Source organism: Delphinapterus leucas, chromosome 3 (assembly GCF_059928025.1).
Source record: "Delphinapterus leucas isolate spDelLeu-1000000601 "Yukka" chromosome 3, BTC_Dleu_Yukka2, whole genome shotgun sequence".
NCBI classification, from domain to species: domain Eukaryota; kingdom Metazoa; phylum Chordata; class Mammalia; order Artiodactyla; family Monodontidae; genus Delphinapterus; species Delphinapterus leucas.
In genome coordinates, this window is record NC_143131.1 from 60535977 (window position 1) to 60559216 (window position 23240).

The following is a 23240-nucleotide window of genomic DNA, read 5'->3' on the forward strand; positions in this document are numbered from 1 at the left end:
TCAGTATGCTAAACCCTCCTCACTTGCCAGGGAAAAAGAGCGGTGAGGCCACTGAATGCCACCTGTCATTTCTCCAAACAACTAACAGTTAACAACAGTGGATTTTGAACGTTCATCCAAAAACAGCAGAATATACATTCTTTTCAAGTGCACATGGAACATTTTCCAGGATAGATCACATACTAGGCAACAAAACAAATCCCAATAAATTTAAGAAGACTAAAATCATATCAAGCATCTTTTCCAACCACAACACTATGTGACTAGAAATCAACTACAAGAAAAAAAACTGCAAAATATCCTCACAAACACGTGGAGGCTAAACAATATGCTACTAAACAACCAACAGTTCACTGAAGAAAGCAAAGAAGAAAAAAAAAATACCTAGAGACAAATGAAAACAAAATCATGATGATCCAAAATCTATGGGATGCAGCAAAAGCAGTTGTAACAGGGAAGTTTATAGTGACACAAGCTTACCTCAGGAAACAAGAAAAAATCTCAAATAAATGACCTGATCTTACATCTAAAGAAACTAGAGAAAGAAGAACAAACAAAACCTAAAGTTTGTAGATGGAAAGAAATCATAAGGATTAGAGCAGAAATAAATGACACAGAGACTAAAAAATAGAAAAAGTCAATGAAACTAAAATCTGGTTCTTTGAAAAGATAAAACTGATAAACCTTTAGTCAGACTTATCAAGAAAAAAAGGGAGAGGGCCCAAGTCAATAAAATCAGAAATGAAAAGGAGAAGTTACAACCAACACCACAGAAATACCAAGGATCTTAAGAGACTACAAACAACTACATGCCAATAAAATGGACAATGTAGAAGAAATGGACAAATTCTTAGAAATGTACAATCTCCCCCACACTAAACTAGGAAGAAGTAGAAAATCTGAATAGACCAATTACCAGTAATGAAATTGAATCAGTAATCTAAAAACTCCCAACAAACAAAAGTAAAGGACCAGATGGCTTCACAGGTGAATTCTACCAAACATTTAGAGAAGAGTTAACACCTATCCTTCTCAAACTATTCCAAAAAACTGCAGAGGAAGGGACACTTTCGAACTCATTCTAGAAGGCCAGCATCACAATGATACCAAAACCAGACAAGATATCACAAAAAAACCTCACAAAATTACAGCTAATATCACTGATAAACATATACACAAAAATCCTCACAAAATATTAGCAAACAGAATCCAACAATACATTAAGAGGACCATACACCATGATCAAGTGGGATTTATCCTAGGGATGCAAGGATTTTTTGATGTCTGCAAATTGATCAATGTGATATACTATATTAACAAACTGAAGAATAAAAATCATATGATCATCTCAATAGATGCAGAAAAAGCTTTGACCAAATTCAACATCCATTTATAATAAAAACACTCCAGAAAGTGGGCACAGAGGGAATATACCTCAACATAATAAAGATCACATATGACAAACCCATAGTTAACATCATACTCATGGTGAAAAGCTGAAAGCATTTCCTCTAAGATCAGAAACAAGACAAAGATGCCCATTCTTGCTACTTTTATTCACATAGTATTGCAAGTCCTAGCCACAACAATCAGGCAAGAAAAAGAAATAAAAGGCATCTCAATTGGAAACATGTAAGTAAAACTGTCACTGTTTGCAGATGACATGATACTATACATAGAAAATACTAAAAACACCACCAGAAAACTACCAGAGCTCATCAGTGAATTCAGAAAAGCTGCAGGATACAAAATTAATATATAGAAAATTGTTGCCTTTCTATACATTAACAATGAACTATGTATGCATATGGCTGATTCACTTTGTTGTACAACAGAAACTAACACGGCATTGTGAAGCAATTATGCTCCAATAAATATGTGTTTTTAAAAAAAACGAATGAACCATCAGAAAGAGATTAAGGAAACAATCCTGTTTACCATTCCATCAAAAAGAATAAAATACCTAGGAATAAACCTACTTAAGGAGGTAAAAGTCCTGTACTTGGGAAACTGTAAGACATTGATGAAAGAAACTGAAAATGAAACAAACAAATGGAAAGAAAAACATGTTGTTGGACTGGAAGAATTAATATTGTTAAAATGACCATACTACCCAAGGCAATCTACAGATTCAATGCAACCCCTATCAAAATACCAATGGCATTTTGCACAGAACTAGAACAAATAATTTAAAAATTTGTATAAAAACACAAAAGACCTGAATAGCCAAAACAATCTTGAGAAAGAAGAACAGAGCTGGAGGAATCATACTCCCTGACTTCAGATTATACTACAAAGCTACAGTAATCAAAACAGTACGGGCACAAAGACACACACACAGAGCAACAGAACAGAATAGAGAGCCCAGAAGTAAACCTATGCACTTATGGTCAATTAATCTATGACAAAGGAGGCAAGAATATACAATGGAGAAAAGACAGTCTCTTCAATAAGTGGTGCTGGGAAAACTGGACAGCTACATGTAAAAAAATGAAATTAGAACATTTCTCATACCATATACCAATCCAAATGGATTGAAGACCTAAATGTAAGACTGGAAATCATAAAATTCCCAGAAGAAAACATAGGCAGAACACGCTTTGATATAAATCAGAGAAATATTGTTTTGGATCTGTCTCCTAAGGCAAAGGAAACAAAATAAAAAATAAACAAATGGGACCTACTTAAACTTAAAAGCTTTTGTACAGCAAAAGAAACCATTGACAAAATGAAAACACAACCTACTGAAGGGGAGGAAATACTTGCAAATGATATAACTATTTGCAAGTATTAAGGGGGTAATATCCAAAATGTATAAACAGCTCATACAACTCAATATCAAAAAACAAACAGCCTGGTCAAAAAATGGGCAGAAGACCTGAATAGAAAGTTTTCCAAAGAAGACATACAGATGGCCAACAGTCACATGAAAAGATGTTTGACACTGCTAATCATCAGAAAAATGAAAATCAAAACCACAATGAGGTATCACCTCACACCTGTCAGAATGGCTATCATCAAAAAGAATACAAATAACAAATGTTGGCAAGGCTGTGGAAAAAGGGGAACCCTTTCGTATGCTGTTGGTGGGAATGTATATTGGTGCAGCCACAGTGGAAAACAGTATGGAGGTTTCTCAAAAAACTAAAAATAGAACTGTCATATGATCCAGCAATTCCAGTCCTGGGTATATATCTGAAAAAAAAAACCCAAAAGCACTAATTTGAAAAGGTACATGCACCCAATGTTCATAGAAGCATTATTTACAGTTGCCAAGATATGAAAGCAACCTAAGCGCCCATCAAGAGATGAGTGGATAAAGAAGATGTGGTATATATGTACAATGGAATATCACTCAGCCATAAAAAAGAATGTAAACTTGCCATCTGCAACAACATGGATGGACCTGGAGGGTATTATGCTACGTGAAATAACTCAGACAGAGAAAGACAAATACTATGTTATCACTTATATGTGGAATCTAAAAAATAAAATGAATGAATATAACAAAACAGAAACAGACACAGATAGAGAAAATAAACTAGTGGTTACCAGAGTGGAGAGGGAAGAAGGGCAAGATAGGGGTAGGAGATTAAGAGGTACAAACTACTATGTATAAAATAAATAAGCTATGAGGATATATTGTACAGCACAGGGAATATAGCCAATATTTTATAATAAATTTAAGTATAATCTATAAAGATTTTGAATGACTATGTTGTACAGCTGAAATCAGCTATACCTCAGAAATAATAAAGTTTACCTGCAAGTATATAAAAAGAAGAAAGAATGGATTTTGTTCACATTATCACCCTGACAATATCCAACACACCTTATACACTCATCAATGTGTAGGCTCAGTATGTTTTCACCTATGTCTCAGATTTAAAGTATATTTTTATCAGTTAGTGCTGGGTAAAATTTTACCTTAGTAGCCTTAGAGATCATGAGTCCCCATAGGTCCCAGACATCACTAGGGATAATTCACACATTCAAAGAACACAGCTTTGAGAAAATCCACTGAGTTAAAAATATATTTTCCACAAGGTAGGAGTGATTTAATGAACAAGGATAACAATGAATAGAACTCAAACTGAACAGGCACTAGGTCACTTCAGGAGACTGAAGTGGCAAGAGGAGTGAGCGATGTCCAGTGGAGTACGCATGAGGATTCCCTTGGCAAAGCTGTACAGCAGCTCAGCTGCTTGGGTACGAGGTATGAGTCATCTCCGTGTCTAGTGGCTGTGTCATTCTGTCTGATGTAGGACAAGACCTAGTTTTCTGGCATTTCTTGCCTGACAACCAACCAGTCCTGGCTCTATAGCCCCACCACTGTACTAGGAACTAGTCGGTAGAAATGTTCACATTTACCGAGGTAGCAAAAAGCTCCTATCAAGAAGTGACTGTAAATTCAGGAGTTACCCCAAGACAAGAGGGGTAGAGGTTACTGTGGTAAATTGTAAACAAACTCACTGGGGCAGTGCTTCTCAGCTTGTGGTATTTACTAGAAGTACATGAGTGTCCTACAGTAATTTTTGAAACTATTTCCATTTTTAGGATAATTAAAAAAAAAATCTAAGCTTGCTCAGATAATCTGTATGAGTATCTTATATCCAAGAATTGCCCTAATTTTAGTGCCCACATTTGTATTTGGCTTCACTATCACATAGATGTTAAACAATATGACTCCAATTGACATGGCTAATGAGAAAAGACCAGAGGCAATGTGATATGTAAATGAGGCATATAAGTACAGAGTGAGAGCCAAATGATATCACAGCCAGCTATTCAAAAGCAGAAAATGCAGTAGTTCCAACAGAGAAAAAGAGTGGGAGGACTGAGTCATCACCAGTGGGCCACAGGCATGTTAAGCTCAAAACAACCTAAGCTACAGCAATTAGTACCATATTCACACTGTGAGCATAGATTCAGTTTCAGCAAAACAATATCATCTATCATGAATTTAAGAAACTTTGCAATAAAAAGGGATTTCCATGGGTAAAATGTTAATTACTAACATGCAAATATGATTTATGAATCCATGGAAAGGATTAGGCAGGTTGAATTGAAAGCAGATGGCCTGGTGACTCCAGTGGTGGGAAATAAAAAATAATAATAATACAGGAAAAAAGGAACACAGAGAGACTATAATATAAAGCAGAGAAAATTTAAAATGTGCTCATGTAAGTGAAGGAACTGAAACACTGTTCTGGAAGCACCTGCAACAGAGGTCTAGGAGACCAGAATGCAGAGTTTAGGGACTAAGACTGAGATAGGAGCTAGGAAGGAGAGTGGGCAGAGCTGAGTCGGACAAAAAATGAGAGAGGAAACCACCTTCTATTTCTGGTGCACTGAGACTTACTGTAATGGCTAGTGGAGGTTAAAGGTATTTGCAATTCTGTGAAACAGTAATGGTGACTGTCTGATGACTCACACTTTCCTGGGTGAATCATTGCAATACTGTTCCCTGAAGAGGTGCCATGGACATCTGGAGGCGGCTGATCACTGGACCTCAAGGGTGTCAGTCATCGATACTCTTCAAATTGGTTATTAAACTGGGCTTGTAACTCAGAAGTCAGAACTGAGGGGGAGACCACTAAGTCTGGGAAGTCTGAATAAAAATTCAGAAATATTTTTTTGGGAGGCTAGCAATTCATGGATAAGACTATGTTCAAACATAAAAGTACACCATAACTTCTGTGTGCCTTAGGCCCCTTTATCATAATTTTCGTCTTTAGGGGAATATTTTGCTTTATTTTATCAGAATACTAGTAACATATTAATTAAACTATCAATTCACCAGTGGTTCCAAATTTTCTATGTGGAGTCACAGGGACCTGCAATCACTGTGGAGGTGAGGTGGCAGGGACAAGAGGGGAAGATCGGGGGCATTCAATTTTCTGAGACTAGGTGAGGAACAAGGAAGGAGAGACTCAGTTAGCTGTACAATCCTGCTGTGGGGAATTCTGGCAAATGGGAATTGTGGGAGAAAGCATGTAGCACACTGCAGAAGGGATGCATGAGGACAAAACTAATTTGGAGAACTTTCAGATTTCTTAAAAAAAGGAAATAGTTTTATCATCAAAAAATATGTACCTTTCCATTTGAATATGAAGTTAAAGATAAATTTAAGAATGACCCACCTTACTCCAAGCATAATTCCAGGTCACGTAACTGTCAGCTCCTAGAAGATCCTTGAGCCAGATGACTGGGTTTTGATAAATCTGACCATTTTCTACCTTAATTTTGCCATTCAATAAAACACTGGCTTTATGGGTAGTCTCCTGAGGTGAAAAATAAAACAAATATTAGGATTAAAAAGTATCTGAAATATATGAACTTCTGCTTCTGTCCATGATGAAGTAACAGGGACCAGATTTACCCTAACACATGACACAACCAAAAAAAAAGGCAAACTAAATATATGAAACAATGGTTTCCAAGATACCAAACATCAAGGAACAAAGTATAGTGATCCTGAGAAATGAGAAACTAATGAGGTGAGCCCTATAATTGTCCCAACTCACTGCCTTGAGAGTTTCCATGTCATGTTACAGAGAGAGGGCATCCAGGCAAAACCCGTGGATTCTCTGAGTTGAATAGACAGAGCATAGTCTAGGGAGGCATGATGGCTAGAGTCTGCAGGACAGAGTACTGAAGGAGAGAGAAATATATATAGAGAGAACTCTGCAGATCTTCAGGGGGTCCTTTTTAAGTATTCCGCTGAGCTGTGATTGGCCATGTGTGTGAGGAAATTACCCAAGCCTGGGAAAAGAACTACTTGAAAGAAGTAGAGGTAATGGCATTCTCTGGCATTCTCAAAGGGCAGAAATAGCACCTGTTCCCAATAGTAAGACTAGAAAAACCTCAAAACTGATGGGGCATTGGGAGGTACACAGAAGAGTCTTGCCTCTGTAGTGGGATATAATTAGCCTTAGACTGAACACTGCTCCAATCCTGCCTAACAAATTATAAAAGCAAGACCCAAAAGGATAAAACTGTTTCTGTGTAAATTAACTATATTCTAGAACAAATACCCAAAATATTTTTAAGAATAAAAACATATCTGGCATCCAACAAGATAAATTTCACAATTCTGGGATCCAATAAAAAATTAACAGGCCTAGAAACAGGTAGGAAAATAAATCCATATGGAGGAGAGAAAGCAATCAATTGAAAATGACTGAGAACTCTCAAAGATGTTAGAATTAGCAGATAAGGACATTAAATAGTTATTATAATCATATTCCACATGTTCCAAATGTTACATGGAGACATGGAAGATATAAAAGAAGACTCAAATCAAACTTCTAGAGATGAAAATTACAACATATGAAATGAAAAATACACTGGATGATATTAACAGATTAGACACTGCAAACAAAAAGATTAGTGAATTCAAAGACACAGGAATAGGAATGGCATAAAAAACCCACAGAGAAAAGAGATTTTAAAAATAAGATCATCACAGTGAGTTGTGGAATGATTTTAAGCAGCCTAATATATACGTAATGGGAATTCAAAAACGAGGGGAGGGAAGAAAAAATATTTGAAGAAATAATAGCTGAAAATGTTTCCAAATTTGGAAAAAAAATTTCCAAATTCTTCTGTTTAACCTGTACTGGTGAGACAGAGTCTCTACCTTTGGCAAGGTGCTACTGAGACTATTGGGGTCCTGCTCACACTTGCCCTGGCTTGTAAGGTGGTGGTTTCACGTCAGGAGAGGCAAGTTGAAAAGGCAGGAGGCTAGTGTGCCCCTTTCCACTAAATGCTCAGATCCTAAAGCAGGGGTATAATTCAGAGAGAAGTTGCCATGTTCCTGCCCTAAGCTCCAGAGCCATGGCACAAATATTTTGCCTGGGAACAATAACAAACGTAAGAGAAGATGGGGATCAATATACAGACTTGCTACAATACATTGCCTACTCTAAAATATCTAAAATGTCCAGTTCCAACAAAAAATTATGAGACATGCGAAGAAACAGGAAGTATGACACATACAGCAAAATAAACTAACGAAAAAGCAACATAAACTGCCTGTGAGAATGACCAGGTGTTAGATTTAACGAAGACTTCAAAACAGCCGTTTAGAGCTTCCCTGGTGGCGCAGTGGTTGAGAGTCCGCCTGCCGATGCAGGGGACACGGGTTCGTGCCCTGGTCCGGGAAGATACCACATGCCACGGAGCGGCTGGGCCCATGAGCCATGGCCACTGAGCCTGCGCGTCCGGAGCCTGTGCTCCGTAACGGGAGAGGCCACAACAGTGAGAGGCCCCCGTACCGCAAAAAAAACCCCCAAAAAAACAGCCGTTTATATACCTGTTCAAAGAACTAAAGGAAACCATAATTAAGGATGGAAAGCAAGGTATGATAACAATATCACATCAAACAGAAAGTATCAATAAAGAAACAATTTATTAAGAAACAAAAAGAAGTTGAATTGAAAAGTACAATAACTAAAATGAAAAATTTAATAGAGAGGCTCAACAGATTTTCAATGTCAGAAGAAAGAATTAGTGAATTTGAAGAGAGATCAACAGAGATTATGTAAGCTGAAGAAGAAAAAGAAAAAAGAGTGAAGAAAAATGAAAAAGCTTCAGAGAAATGTGGGACACCATTAAGCACACCAACACATGCATAATGGGAGTACCAAAAGGACAGGAGAAAGGAGCAGAAAAAATATTTGAAGAAATAATGGCTAAAAATTTCCCAAATTTATTAAAAAACATTAATCTACATATTCAGGAAGCTCAATGACGTCCAACAAGGATAAACACAAAGAGAGAAATAAATAGATACATAGTAAAAATACTGAAAGTCAAAGACAATAAGAAATTATTGAAAGAAGCAAGTGAAAAATGACTCATCACTTACAAGGTAAACCCCAAAAGATTAACAACTGACTTCTTATCAGAAACAAGGAAAGAATAACACACTCAAAGTACACAAAGAAAAACCTGTAACCAAGAATTCTATTTTCAGCAAATCTTTCAAAAATAAAGGTGATGTAAAGACCTCTCTTGAGGAAATTTGTTGCTAGCAGATCTGCCTTACAAAAAATACTAAAGGAAGTTCTTCAGGTTGAAATCAAGTGACACCCAAATGGTAATATGAATCCATGTGGAAAAACAAAGAGCATCAGTAAAAGTAATCACATATTACAAAAGACAGTATAAATGCACATTTCTTCTTTCTTTGCTTAACTGGTTTTTAAACCAATTGTACAAAACAATAGGGATATAATACATATATATTTGCAAAAGCACAAAGGAGGTGGGTGGAAGAAGTTTTACTGGGCCAAGAAAATGACTCCATATGGTAACTCAAATCCACAGGAACAAATGAAGAGAACCAGCAAGGATAAATAAGAGGGTTAATATATCAAAAGTTATAAATATAAACTTGTTCTCCTTTCTTCTCAGCTCCTTTAAAAGTCACAATATTTTATAAAGTAATAATTATAACAATGAATTACTGGGTTTATAACATTTACAGATATAGCAATAATATATATAATAATATCATCACAAAAGGGAAAGAGAAAAGTTGAGCAACACTATAAACTAACTAGACTGAACAGGCATCTATAGAAAACTTCTCCTAATGATAGGAGAATATATACATTCTTCTCAAGTACACATGGGACATTCTCTAGCATAGGCTATACACTATCTAAGCCACAAAATAAGTCTCAGAAAATTTAAAAGGACCAAAATAATACAAAGTATGTTCTCTAAGAGCAATGGAATGAAATTAGAAATTAATAACAAAAAAATGAGAAACTCACAATTATGTGGAACTCAAACAACATACTCCTAAATAACCAACGGGTTAAAGAAGTAATCAAAAGGTAAATGAGAAAATACTTTGAGATGAATGAAAATGAAGGCAAAACATACTGAAACTTATGGGATGCAGTGAAAGCAGTGGGTTAGAGGGAAATTTATAGGTATAAATGCCTATATTGAAAAAGAAGAAAGATCTCACATCAATAACCTAAACTTATATGAAAGACACTGGAAAGAGAACAGCAGACTAAACCTAAAGCAAGCAGAAGGAAGGAAATAGTAAATATTAAAGTGGAAAAAGTAAAACATGCAATAGAAAAACAGAGAAAATCAAAAAAATCAAAATTGGTTCTTTGAAAAGATTAATAAAACTGACAAACCTTTAGCTAGATTAACCAAGAAAAGCAAGAGGGAAGACTCAAATTACTAAGAGCAAAAATGAAAATGTGGACATTACTACTGACCTTACAGAAATAAAAATGACTATAAGAGACACTATGAACAGCTGTATGCCAATAAATTAGATGAAATGAGCAAATTCCTAGAAAGATACAAACTACCAAAACTGACTCAAGAAGAAACAGACAATCTGAAAAGAAAAACTATAAAAAGTAGACACTGAATTAATAATCAAAAAACTATCAACAACAACAAAAAAGCCCAGGTACAGATGGTTTTACTGCTGATTACTAGAAAACATTTTAAAAAGACTTAATACCAATTCACAAACTCTTCCAAAAAACAGAAGAGAAGGAAACACTTTGGAATTCATTCTGTGAGACCAGTATTACTCTGAGACCAAAACCAAAGAAAACACAAGAAAACTACAGACCAATATGCTTAAATGACTCTATGGACACCCTGTAGGAAGAAAGAGGAAAAAATACAAAACCAGTAGAAAACTTTTTTTTTTAGCAATCATTTAGATTTTATACTTTGCGTATGTACATACATCAAAACTTGTCAAATTATATACTTTAAATACATGTAGCATATTGTGTATCAATTATATCTCAATAAAGCTGTTAAAAATAGCTGAAATACAAAGAATATTAGAATTTTATCATTGCTGATCCAGAGGAGTAACCACAGCTGTCAAAATTTTAGTTAATGTAACCAATTAATAACTGAAATTTGAGTTGCTTTGGCTAATGTGAAGTAGGTACTACTTAGCAATAAATTGGTTGACAGGCAAGCAAACAGGAACATCAAGGGATCTGAGATCAAGCTGCTAATTTAGTGTTTAAACTATAGTTTGGAGCTTTAAAATTAAATTTTTTTGCTCCTAACTTATAAATAAAGCTTATTAACTAGGAAAAGTCTTATAATCCAGAAGTAGAAAGGGTTGAAAAAAGGGGTCATTTAGATTAAGTTCCAATTAGCTTGGATTGGTTTTCTGTTGGATTGGTCCACAAGCAAAGCAGCATTCCAGGACCCTGCAATCTTTGCCACTCTTATATCCTCTTTCAAAAAATGAATGGGGGGAAAAGGGAAAGGAAGCCTCATTTGTAGGCATTTCTAGCAGAACCTTTTTTTCCTCTTCTGTTATTATGCATATGTGATATTGTTTTAATTGAGTTATATTTACCCAAACTCCAAGTCACTTTCTGTTTTTAAATTGAGCTACTATGGAAGATGTGTTTATACATCTTATTAGGGGAAGCTTTAGCAGTACACACTGGTAGTTTCCAAAACTTTGGAACCAAACACAGCTCCAATTTATTATTTTTATTTTGTTCTTAAATCCTTCCTGCTGCAGTAAAACTAATTCTGGTCTGAGAGCCTAAAGGTGCTTGTAACTAAAATGTACAGGGCAATTTTAGAAGCGTGATTTCACTTGCTAAGATATAATGGTTAAGTCTCTCCATTCAAGAAGATCAGCCAAACCCTATTCCCCTAATTAGAGCTAAACACTGACACTATGTGACAGCAACATTTACTCACTTACTTATAAAATTTATGTACTTTTAGAGAAAAAAAAAGGATACCTGTGTTTTGAATTCCAGAATATTATTTCCCGGATTAATTCTTCCTAGCAATATCAGATCCTTTATCTGCATACATTTCTTTTTAGGAGTTGTGCTGTATTTTGAAGGATTTTTTACAGTATGTTGATGGCCAGACCCAGAGGAGGAGGAGCTTTGACTATCATTTGCATGTGGAACAGCAAGAGCTGATTTTCTAAGATAAGGTTTCACCTGATGCCCCGTATTACTGCCAAAGACATCAATCCCTTGATGTACCAGGGATTCTGATGTCCCCATATGTGGTTGCTGGGAAGCTGTTTTCCTGTTTCCTTTTTTTGGATCACAATTGGAAAGAGCCTGATCACAAATAACATTTGATGGATTGGCATCATTGTGGGCAAATATACTTGCGGTTTCTGAAATCTTTAATGTGCCAGTTACTGCTGAAGGACTAAAGGACTCATGCCCTTTGGCTGTAGTATCTGTAAGATCATTTTCTTTTTGTGAATATTCTGCTTGAGCAATAAAAGAAATAGGTTGCGATTGTAATTTAATCTTCTTAGTGCCATCTGAAAGTCTGGATTTTGATAATCTATCTAAGGTACAGTCACTGACACTTTGTTTAGAATTCAGTTCATTTCCAGAAAATTCTTCCCTTCTCACTGTCTTTGAATTTAGACAAGTGTTGGTATTTTGGTTTTCATGCCAGATTTCCCAAGACAACTGTGTTTCCTGCATGCTTCCACAAACAAGGCTGACAGGAGAAACTGAACATGACTGGGGCTGTACTGAATTTTCCAGACTAGTAAACTCTTGGCTGTCCTTTTCATTAGAGATTTCTGAGCTCAATGGCAGCTTCTTGAAACTAAGACCAGACAAAGATGTAACATTCTTATAGTTCTGAATTTTCTGGCTTATTTTTTTCTGTTTTTTTGCTACAAGTAAAAGGCTCTTCTGCCTTGTGGCCAAGTTAGCTAGTTGTTCTCTCAGGACTCCATGCTTAAATGACTCTATGGACACCCTGTAGGAAGAAACAGAAAGAGAAAAAAATATAAAAACAGTAGAAAACTTTTTTTTTAGCAATCATTTAGATTTTATACTTTATGTCAAATTAATCAGCTCAAAGTACACAAGAGACTATCTTTGCAATGTATATTCTTTGAGAGGAAACTGTTGCTTTACTTGAGGTAAATAAGTTTGCCTTTTTTAGGTGACAGCGTGGTTATCCACATTTATATTCACATCATTACTTATCAGTTGTGAGTCAGCCCTAAAAGAGAAACAAAACTTGGGTTGTTTATCTAGATACCTAGTAGTCCTTTAGTTGGAAGGTATAAATTGATGGCCAAGGAGCAACACCATTCTTTAAGTTTGGAATTTGCTTACCTGTTTACAGTGAAATGGTGTATCAAGAAGTAAAATTTGGGAATAAGTTCCACCCAAATTCCCTTAGTTATGGAGGACTGAGATTGTTTTGTGAATAATTATAAGTAAGCTAGACCTGAGAAATGTCAATTCATCAAGTACTTATTGTATTGGGTTGGCCAAAAAGCTCATTTGGGTTTTTCCACAAGATGTTATGGAAAAACCCGAATGAACTTTTTGGCCAACCCAATAATTGTACTTTGAATCTGTAGTGAGGTACTTTGAAGTGACTACCCAGATAAGCATTATCCTGTGTGCCCTCCTTAAAGCAAGTCTCTCAGGGGCTTGAAGACTGAATGGGAGGAAACTGGCTCATCCACACCTGTCTTTTGGTTATACTCACCTATTCCACACTGATCTTCAGGATATCGGACACTTAGTTTCTAAACTTTTTGGTTTCAGGACTTTTTTATACTCTTAAAAATTATTGAGGAATGCAAAGAGCTTTTGTTTATTTGAGTTATATCTATCAATATTTACTGTTTTAGAAAATAAGACAGAAAATTTTAAAACACAAGACTACACAAGTGCACATTCCATTAGCTATTAGAGTGATGATATCATCACACGCCATGTGGCCTCTAGAAAATTCCATTGTACACTTATGAGAAAATGAGAGCAAAAGAGGGCAAATAACATCTTAATGTTATTATAAAAATGGTTTCGGGGGTTTCCCTGGTGGCGCAGTGGTTGACAGTCCGCCTGCCGAGGCAGGGGACACGGGTTCGTGCCCTGGTCTGGGAAGATCCCACATGCCGCGGAGCAGCTGGGCCCGTGAGCCATGGCTGCTGAGTCTGCACATCCAGAGCCTGTGCTCCGCAACGGGAGAGGCCACAACAGTGAGAGGCCCGCGTACAGCAAAAAAAAAAAAAAAAAAAAAAAAATGGTTTCATTTCACTTCTTAGACCCCTTGAAATGGTCTCAGGGATCCTCAGGGACCATCTTTTTAGAGCAGCCGTTTTAAGAGAAAGCAATAGTATAGATACTTGTCTCTCCTAACACAGTTTAGAGTTGTCGGTACTGAACTCCAAACCAACTGGATGTCAAAGCAAGTAGTAGATGTAAGTGGAAGAAGCATCAAGAAGAAATCAGATTAGCAAATAACTGGTAGTATAAAATGCAAGAAGCTGGATAGATAGAGGAGAAGAAAGAAGAAATTAATATCACATTTAAAACTATGTGAAACAAAGAGTTCAGACAGAAAATAAAAATGCTCTCTAAATTACAAGATTTTAAGGCAAATAGCAACATTAGTATGAAGACACACATATATAAAGGCATATTATTCAGCCACAAAAAAGAAATAAATCCTGCCATTTGAGACATTGATGGATCTTGAGAGCGCTATGCTAAGTGAAAATAGTCAGACAGAGAAAGACAAATACTGTATGATCTCACTGATATTTGAAGGCTAAAACAAAAACAAAAAAGGCATAGATACAGAGAACAGATTGGTGGTTGGTGGAGGTGGAGGTGGTAGGTGGGTGAAATGGGTGAAGGTAATCAAAAAGTATAAATTTCCAGTTATGAAATAAATAAGGCATGGGAGTGTAATATATAGCATGGTGACTATAGTTGATAATACTGTATTACATATTTGAAAGTTGCTAAGAGAGTAGACCTTAAAAGTTCTCATCACAAGAAAAAAGAAAAAAAGAATAGAAAAACTAAAAAAAATAATGCTCAAAACAAGAAAAAATCATATAACAAATTTCTCAAAAAAAAGGATGATAAGAGGTAAATAATCAATATAATCAGGATAAAACTCTTTAAGGACCCTGAGAGTTTAGAAGTACACAAAACCACAAAATATACATGATTAAACTGCTTAGAAGAACAACATTTGTGATAGCATAAAAGAAAAAATTTTAATGTAAAAAATGTGAGTTTACTAAGGAAAGAAATTTACTTATGGAATTCATGACCAGAAAGGCTTTCATAAAATTCATGGCTGTAGACAACTTTTTAAGATAGGAAAATGTTCTTTTCTGAACATTTCAAATAATAAAGTAGAAAAACATCTTTCTAGGAAGTATAATTCCTCATGGAGGTAACAGATTAGATGACCTCATAAAGTCCTTTTCTGGTCCCAAGCAACATTTGTAATCTTAAGAAATTCTAGGCCTACTGTAGATAAAAATAGATAAATTCTGAAAACTCTAAAGCATTCCTATTTTTTTTTTACTCACCTGTATTTTTTAGCTAAATCATCCCTTTCTGCCTTCTGTTTGGTAAGCACGTTGTCCATAACCTCCTTTATCTCTAACATCTTATCAGTGTATTGTTCTAGAAACATGGTAATAAAATAAAAAGTCAGTTAATTGAGAGATAAATGTTAAATTTGGTCACATAGGACTTAGCCTTACTGTTAATTAAAAAGCCATTATTTCCCTAGGAATTATGTCACTCTATGGAAGTGCCCTGAAGTGTATAAGTAAGAACATGGTATCAAGAAGAAGCAGGCCAGACTGAGTTCTAATCCTGCTACCCCACTGACTAAGCTTTGTGGACCTGGACAAGTCACTGACCTCTCTGGTCAGCTTCCTTACCTGTGAAATGAGGGTAGTAAAGGAAAATAAATAGGAAGATAAATATTTTGTCTGTTAAAATTATGTACTTTTTAAAATACAAAAGGAATACATTGTCAACGTAAAGAAAATCTGCAAATAATATGAATGTTTACGGAGAAGAGAAGTCAAAGAGTATCCCATTCAACCACTCCTTCTCCTCAATATTTCACTCCATGAAAGAGACTGCTGTTAATACTTTGGTAGGGGTGTGTGTGTGTGTGTAAACTTTAAAATATATTTATATAATATATTGTTCTATACTATATTTGTACTATATATAACTTATACGTACTTAAAAATAAGAGTCACTATCAGTTCTTTTTTTAAATTAATTTATCTTTTATTTTATTTACTTTTGGCTGCGTTGGGTCTTCATTGCTGCACATGGGCTTTCTCTAGTTGTGGTGAGTGGGGGCTACTCTTCCTTGAAGTACGCAGGCTTCTCATTGTGGCGGCTTCTCTTGTTGCAGAGCATGGGCTCTAGGCATGCAGGCTTCAGTAGTTGTGGCATGCAGGCTCAGTAGTTGTGGCTCGTGGGCTCTAGAGCACAGGCTCAGCAGTTGTGGCGCATGGGCTTAGTTGCTCTGTGGCATGTGGGATCTTCATGGACCATGGCTCAAACCCGTGTCCCCTGCATTGGCAGGAGGATTCTTAACCACTGCACCACCAGGGAAGTCCCACACTGTCAGTTTTTGTTCTTTACACTTAACACTTAGATAGGGCTATATGATATCTACAGTCACTTATTGATCTATATAAAATTACTTTTATAATAATTAAATTTTTCCTACTTTCTTCCATTGCTTCCCAAGGCATCATGACCTCCCGCATCACAGATTCACAGGATTTACATGTAAAGTCAGTTATGTCCAAACCCAGATTCCCAAATAGGAAATTTCGCTTAGATGAATACATTTTATTTCTTTTAAGCCTACCTGCTATTCATTTCATTTTTGGCTTTGTTTCTTAAGCTTTTTCCTAATTCTTTTAGACCAACGCATATTTTTCTAGATAATTTAACTAGACAAAATCAGTGGTGAAAAATGACATGAAGCTCATAGTTGGAATTTACTCCAGAACCTCTCTCTGCAAATCAGACAAATAAGTATAGAGTCTGTTCCCAGACTAGTTTCTATCTCCCTATTATTATGGCAAAAGATTAGTTTCACGATGTGATGCATATGCTAACAAAGGGGAGAAACTTGTATGATAATTAAGAATTTAGATATAAATTTTTTAGCAGATTTGACACTTTAATAAAAAACATTTACATTATCTATGTCTCCCGTTACATTTGGGTTTTCTAACTGAATTTAAACCACTGGTAAAAATAACATTATCATAGTAACCTAAAAGATTCTATATATTTCTATAAGAATGGATATAAAGATGTTTTACATGTAACTTGATACTATATACTTATTTAGCAAAGAGACAAAATTAATCAATGGTATCTTAGAGAAAACCTAGAAATTGCCCTAATATGTGTAAGATTTTAATATGTGATAATAAGGCACTGTAAACAATGAAGATGAGAGGAATTATTCAATAAATAAGACTAGGCAAATGGGGTAGTAATATGGGGGAAAGCCCTATTCTATCCTTATACCGTATGTGGCAGAGAAATTTCAGTTGAATTATAGAGTTAAGATGCTTAGGAAAAAAAACATATAAAATGTTTAAAATGAACATTTTTTTCTGTCTCAATTCAGTTGAGACACTAAAAATACTTGACATCAATGTATATAAAACATCAACAAGAAAAATTTACAAAGAAATGTACAAAAAAAATTCATTACTCTTGGATCCCTCAACCAGATCAAAGATACAAAAGATGTCAGAATATGGAGGTGGTGACTTTGTAAAGCTGTTTCTTTAGAGAGCTGTAGCTTAACTGGGTGGGATTCTCTATGCTGAGCAGCAAAAGTGAAAGGCGAGGGCGTTTCTCCCCTTTACCTCAACCCTAAAGGGGGAGTTTCTCAAAGGACTATTAAGAGTGTAACGACTTTCTATTGAGGTGACAATGGACTCATATCTGACTTCCTCTTTGACCTTGAACATCTAGAGGTTGAGACCCTGAAAAGCAGGGAGCTTCTACAGCAGGGCAAGGAGAGTTGCTGCTGCGCTAGGAATTGATTGTCCTTCCTTCTAACAGTGGGTCCAAGGAGCCAGGATCTTGAAGACAGTGTGGAGACTGCCCTGTGGTCCTGCTTATGAGGGTTTGTACCTGAGGGTGACAATCTGTGTAAGGCGGACCCAGGAAAAAAAAGAAGCTGAGAGGAGACTGAGAGGGCCCCGGGAAAGAAAAATGTGCACTGTCACATTATGGGAGCTATGTAGAAGTTTCAGAACAGCCTCAGAAATTTTGTTTTGAAGAAACTTAGTTTTAAACAACTGCAAAAGAGTGATGGCGCCAAACACAGTCAGGACTTGATCACCAGCCAAGAACTCTAGAGTCCTACTGCCTTACCTCTCCTCCCCTAAAGGGGCAATGAGACCAAAAATAGGGATCATGATTAGAATAATCATGGTGATAACAGAATCATGGTTATAACAGAATAAAATTAAGTTACAAAGCCTGGGGGTGGGGAGGGGAGGAAAGTTTCTAATCTTAGAAGCATTAAAAGCAACAGCAAAGAGGCTGATACATTCTACTATACAGAATTAGAGAATTTCTGTATTTAAGCACACACTAACATGTTATGAATAAAAAGACAGTTAAGGGGTGAAAAAAGTATTTGCAGCAGTTATGGCAGAAAAGGGGTCAATAACTTGATTATATAAAATGGCTCCAATTTATTAACAAACAGGAACAGTCAGTTCACGAAACAGAAAACTAGTGAAAAAGTACCACTAATAAAATCAATAAGGCAAATGAAAATACAATGCATATTTTTTATTAAATTAGTAAAATTTTTTTGTCTGTAAAATTATTTAAAATGAAAATACTGAGGCTATTAGCAGCGTGAAGGCAAACAAACATGAATGTGTGTTGGCAGAAGTACAAATTATTATGCAATACTTTAGGAAATCAATTTATCAATATGAACCTATAGATTTTATAATGTTTATATATTTTTGACCCAATAATTTCAATTATGTTAATTTTTCCTAAGAAGATAATCCTAAATCCAGAAAAAACTATGTGTTGTAGTGTAATAGCAAAAAATTATAAAAATCTAAATGCTCAACAAAAAGGGGAAAATTAAGTAAACCATGGAACATTTATTGAACATTTACTATGTAACCACTAAGAATGATGACTATGACAAAAAAAATGTAAAAACAGCACATCTAGCACACCTACCAAAAAAGGTATCCTACATCCAAAGACAAAGAAACCACAATGAGACAGTAGGAAGGGCACAATCGTGATAAAATCAAATCCCATACCCACCAGGTGGGCAACCCACAAACTGTAAAATAATTATACCACGGAAGTTCTCCCAAAGGAGTGAAAGTTCTGAGCCCCATATCAGGCTCCCCAGCCTGGGGGTTTGGCAATGGGAGGAGGAGGTCCCAGAGAATCTGGCTTTGAAGGCCAGCAGGGTTTGATCGCAGGAATTCCACAGCACTGCGGGAAACAGAAACTCCACTCTTGGAGGGTGCACACAAGGTCTCATGTGCACCAGGACCCAGGGAAAAAAGCAATGACTTCATTTTAGCCTGGGCCAGACCTACCTGCTGGAGGGTATCCTGCAGAGGTGGGGGGTGGCTGTGCCTCACTGCAGGGACAAAGACACTGGTGGCAGTAGTTCTGGGTAGTACTCATTGGCTTGAGCCCTCCTGGAGGGCGCCATTTTCTCACCAAGACCTGGCCCCACCCAACAGCCTATGGGCTCCAGTGCTGGGACATCTTGGGCCAAACAACCAACAGGGCAGGAAGACAGCTCCACCCATCAGTAGACAGGCTACTTAAAGTTTCCTGAGCACACAGCTGCTGGCTAAACACACCCCTTGACATGGCCCGCCCACCAGAGGGACAACACCCAGCTCCACCCACCAGTGGGCAGGAAGCAGTCCCTCCCACCAGGAAGCCTGCACAAGCCTCTTATACAGCCTCATCCACTGGGGGGGCGGGCAGAACAGAAGAAGCAAAAAGAACTATAACCCTTCAGCCAGCAGAATGGAAACAGCAATCTCAGAAAGTTAGACAAAATGAGACAGCAAAGGAGTATGTCCCAGATGAAGGAACAAGATAAAACACCAGAAGAACAACTAAGTGAAGTGGAAATGGGCAATCCATCTGAAAAAGAATTCAGAGTAATGATAGTAAAGATGATCCAAGACTCTGAAAAAATAATGTAGGCACGGATCGAGAAGATACAAGAAATGTTTAACGAAGACCTAGAAGAATTAAAGAACCAACAGAGGTGAAAAGTACAATAACTGAAATAAAAAATACACTAGAAGGAATTAATAGCAGAATAACTGAGGCAGAAGAACGGATAAGTGAGCTGGAAGCCAGATGGTGGAAATCACTGCTGCAAAACAGAATAAAGAAAAAAGAATGAAAAGAAATGAGGACAGTCTAAGAGACCTCTGGGACAACACTAAATGCACCAACGTTCACATTACAGGGGTCTCAGAAGGAGAAGAGAGAGAGGAAGGACCTGAGAAAATATTTAAAGAGATAATAGCTGAAAACTTCCGTAACATGGGAAAGGAAACAGTCACCCAAGTCCAGGAAGCACAGATAATCCCAGGCAGGATAAACCCGAGGAGAAACATGGTGAGACACATAGTAATCAAATTGACAAAAATTAAAAACGAAGACAAAATATTAAAAGCTACAAGGGAAAAACAACAAATAACGTACAAGGGAATTCCCATAAGGTTATCAGCTGCTTTCTCAGCAGAAACCCTGCAGGCCAGAAGGGAGTGGCACAAAATACTTAAAGTGATAAAAGGAAAGAACCTACAACCAAGAATACTCTATCCAGCAAGGCTCTCATTCAGATTTGACGGAGAAATCAAAAGCTTTACAGACAAGCAAAAGCTAAGAGAATTCAGCACCATCATACCAGCTTTGCAACAAATGCTGAAGGAACTTCTCTAGGTGGAAAAGAAAAGGACATAACTAGAAATGAGAAAATGATGAATGGAAAAGCTCACCAGTAAAGGCAAGCATATAGTAAAGGTAGGAAATCATCCACACACAAATATGATATCAAAACCAGCAATCGTGAGAAGAGGAGAGTACAAATTCAGGATACTGGAAATGCATTTGAAATTTAAAAAAACAGCATTTAAAACAATCTTGTATATGTATATAGACTGCTATATTAGAACCTCATGGTAACCACAAACCAAAAATCTACAATAGGTACACACACACAAAAGAAATCCAAACACAACACTAAAGTTAATCATCAAATCACAAGAGAAGAGAACAAAAGAGTAAGGGAGGAAAAAAGACCTAGAAAACCAAATCTGAAACAATGAATAAAATGGCAATAGGAACATACATGTTGATAATTATCTTAAATTAAAACAGATTAAATGGCCCAACCAAAAGACATAAGCTGGCTGAATGGATACAAAAACAAGACCCATATATATGCTGTCTACAAGAGACCCACTTCAGGTCTAGGGACATACAGACTGAAAGTGAGGGGATGAAAAAAGGTATTCCACGCAAATGGAAATCAAATGAAAGCTGGAGTAGCAATACTCATATCAGACAAAATAGACTTTAAAATAAAGACTGTCACAAGAGACAAAAAAGGACACTACATAATGATCAAGGGATCAATCCAAGAAGAAGATATAACAATTGTAAATATATATGTACCCAACATAGGAGCACCTCAATATACAAGACAAACACTAACAGCCATAAAAGGAGCAACTGACAATTACACAATAATAGTGGGGGACTTTTAACACTCCACTTTCATCAATGAACAGATCATCCAGAAGAAAATCAGTAAGAAAACACAGGCCTTAGATGACACATTAGACCAGATGGACTTAGTTGATATTTATGGAGCATTCCATCCAAAAGCAGCAGAATACGCATTCTTCTCAAGTGCACATGGAACATTCTCCAGGATTGATCACATGCTGGGCCACAAAGTGAGCCTTGGTAAACTTAAGAAAATGGAAATCCTATCAAGCATCTTTTCTGACCACAACACTATGAGATTAGAAATCAACTACAAGAAAAAAACTGTAAAAAACACAAAACATGTGGAAGCTAAACAATATACTACTAAACAACCAATGGATCACTGGAGAAATCAAAGAGGAAATAAGAAAATACCTAGAGACAAATGAAAACAAAAGCACGATGATCCAAAACCTATGGGACACAGCAAAAGCAGTTCTAAGAGGGAAGTTTATAGCAATACAATCTTGCCTCAGGAAACAAGAAAAATCTCAAATAAACGACCTAGGCTTACACCTAAAGCAATTAAGGAAAGAAGAATGAACAAAACTCAAAGTTAGTAGAAGGAAAGAAATCATAAAGATCTGAGCAGAAATAAATGAAATAGAGATGAAGAAAACAATAGAAAAGATCAATGAAACTAAAAAGTTCTTTAAAAAGATAAACAAAACTGATAAACCTTTAGCTGGACTGATCAAGAAAAAAAGGGAAAGGGCTCAAATCAATAAAATTAGAAATATAAAAGGAGAAGTTATGATGGACACCCCAGAGATACAAAGGATCACAAAATACTACAATAAGCTATATGCCAATAAAATGGACAACCTAGAAGAAATGGACAAATTCTTAGAAAGGTACAATCTCCCAAGACTGAACCAGGAAGAAACAGAAAATACGAACAGACCAATCACAAGTACTGAAATTGAAATTGTGATTTAAAAGCTCCCAACAAACAAAAGTCCAGGACCAGATGGCTTCACAGGCAAATTCTATCAAACATTTAGAGACAAGTTAACACCCACCCTCTGAAACTATTCTAAAAAATTGCAGAGGAATGAACACTCCCAAACTCATTCTGTGAGGACACTATCACCCTGATACCAAAACCAGACAAAGACAGCACAAAAAGAAAGAAAATTACTGGCCAATATCACTGATGAACATAGATGTAAAAATCAACAAAATACTAGCCAATTGAATCCAACAATACATTAAAAGGATCATACACCATGATCAAGTGAGATTTGTCCCAGGGATGCAAGGATTTTAAAATAACCACAAATCAATCAGTGTGATACAACACCACATCAACAAATTGAAGAATAAAAACCATATGATCATCTCAGCAGATGCAGAAAAAGCTGGACAAAATTCAACACCCATTTATGATAAAAACTCTCCAGAAAGTGGGCAGAGAGGGAACATTCCTCAACATAATAAAGACCATATATGACAAACCTACAGCTAGCATCATACTCAATGGGGAAAAGCTGAAAGCATTTCCTCTAAGATCGGGAACAAGACAAGGATGTCCACTCTCATCACTTTTATTCAACACAGTATTGGAAGTCCTAGCCACAGCAATCAAAGAAGAAAAAGAAA

The 23240-nt window shown here is 36.3% G+C and overlaps 1 protein-coding gene across 3 annotated transcripts in view; it reads right to left on the reverse strand.

Annotated features, from left to right (window-relative positions):
* ANKRD31 (ankyrin repeat domain 31) overlaps positions 1 to 23240 on the reverse strand; it is a 127609-nt gene that overhangs the window by 16583 nt on the left and 87786 nt on the right. For all 3 annotated transcript variants that reach the window (XM_022594713.2, XM_022594678.2, XM_022594698.2), the window contains 3 exons: positions 15368 to 15464; positions 11775 to 12774; positions 6144 to 6284 (listed from right to left, as the gene is read on the reverse strand). In XM_022594713.2, the coding sequence (XP_022450421.2) occupies positions 6144 to 6284; positions 11775 to 12774; positions 15368 to 15464 (1238 nt within the window). The remainder of the gene's footprint in view (positions 1 to 6143; positions 6285 to 11774; positions 12775 to 15367; positions 15465 to 23240) is intronic.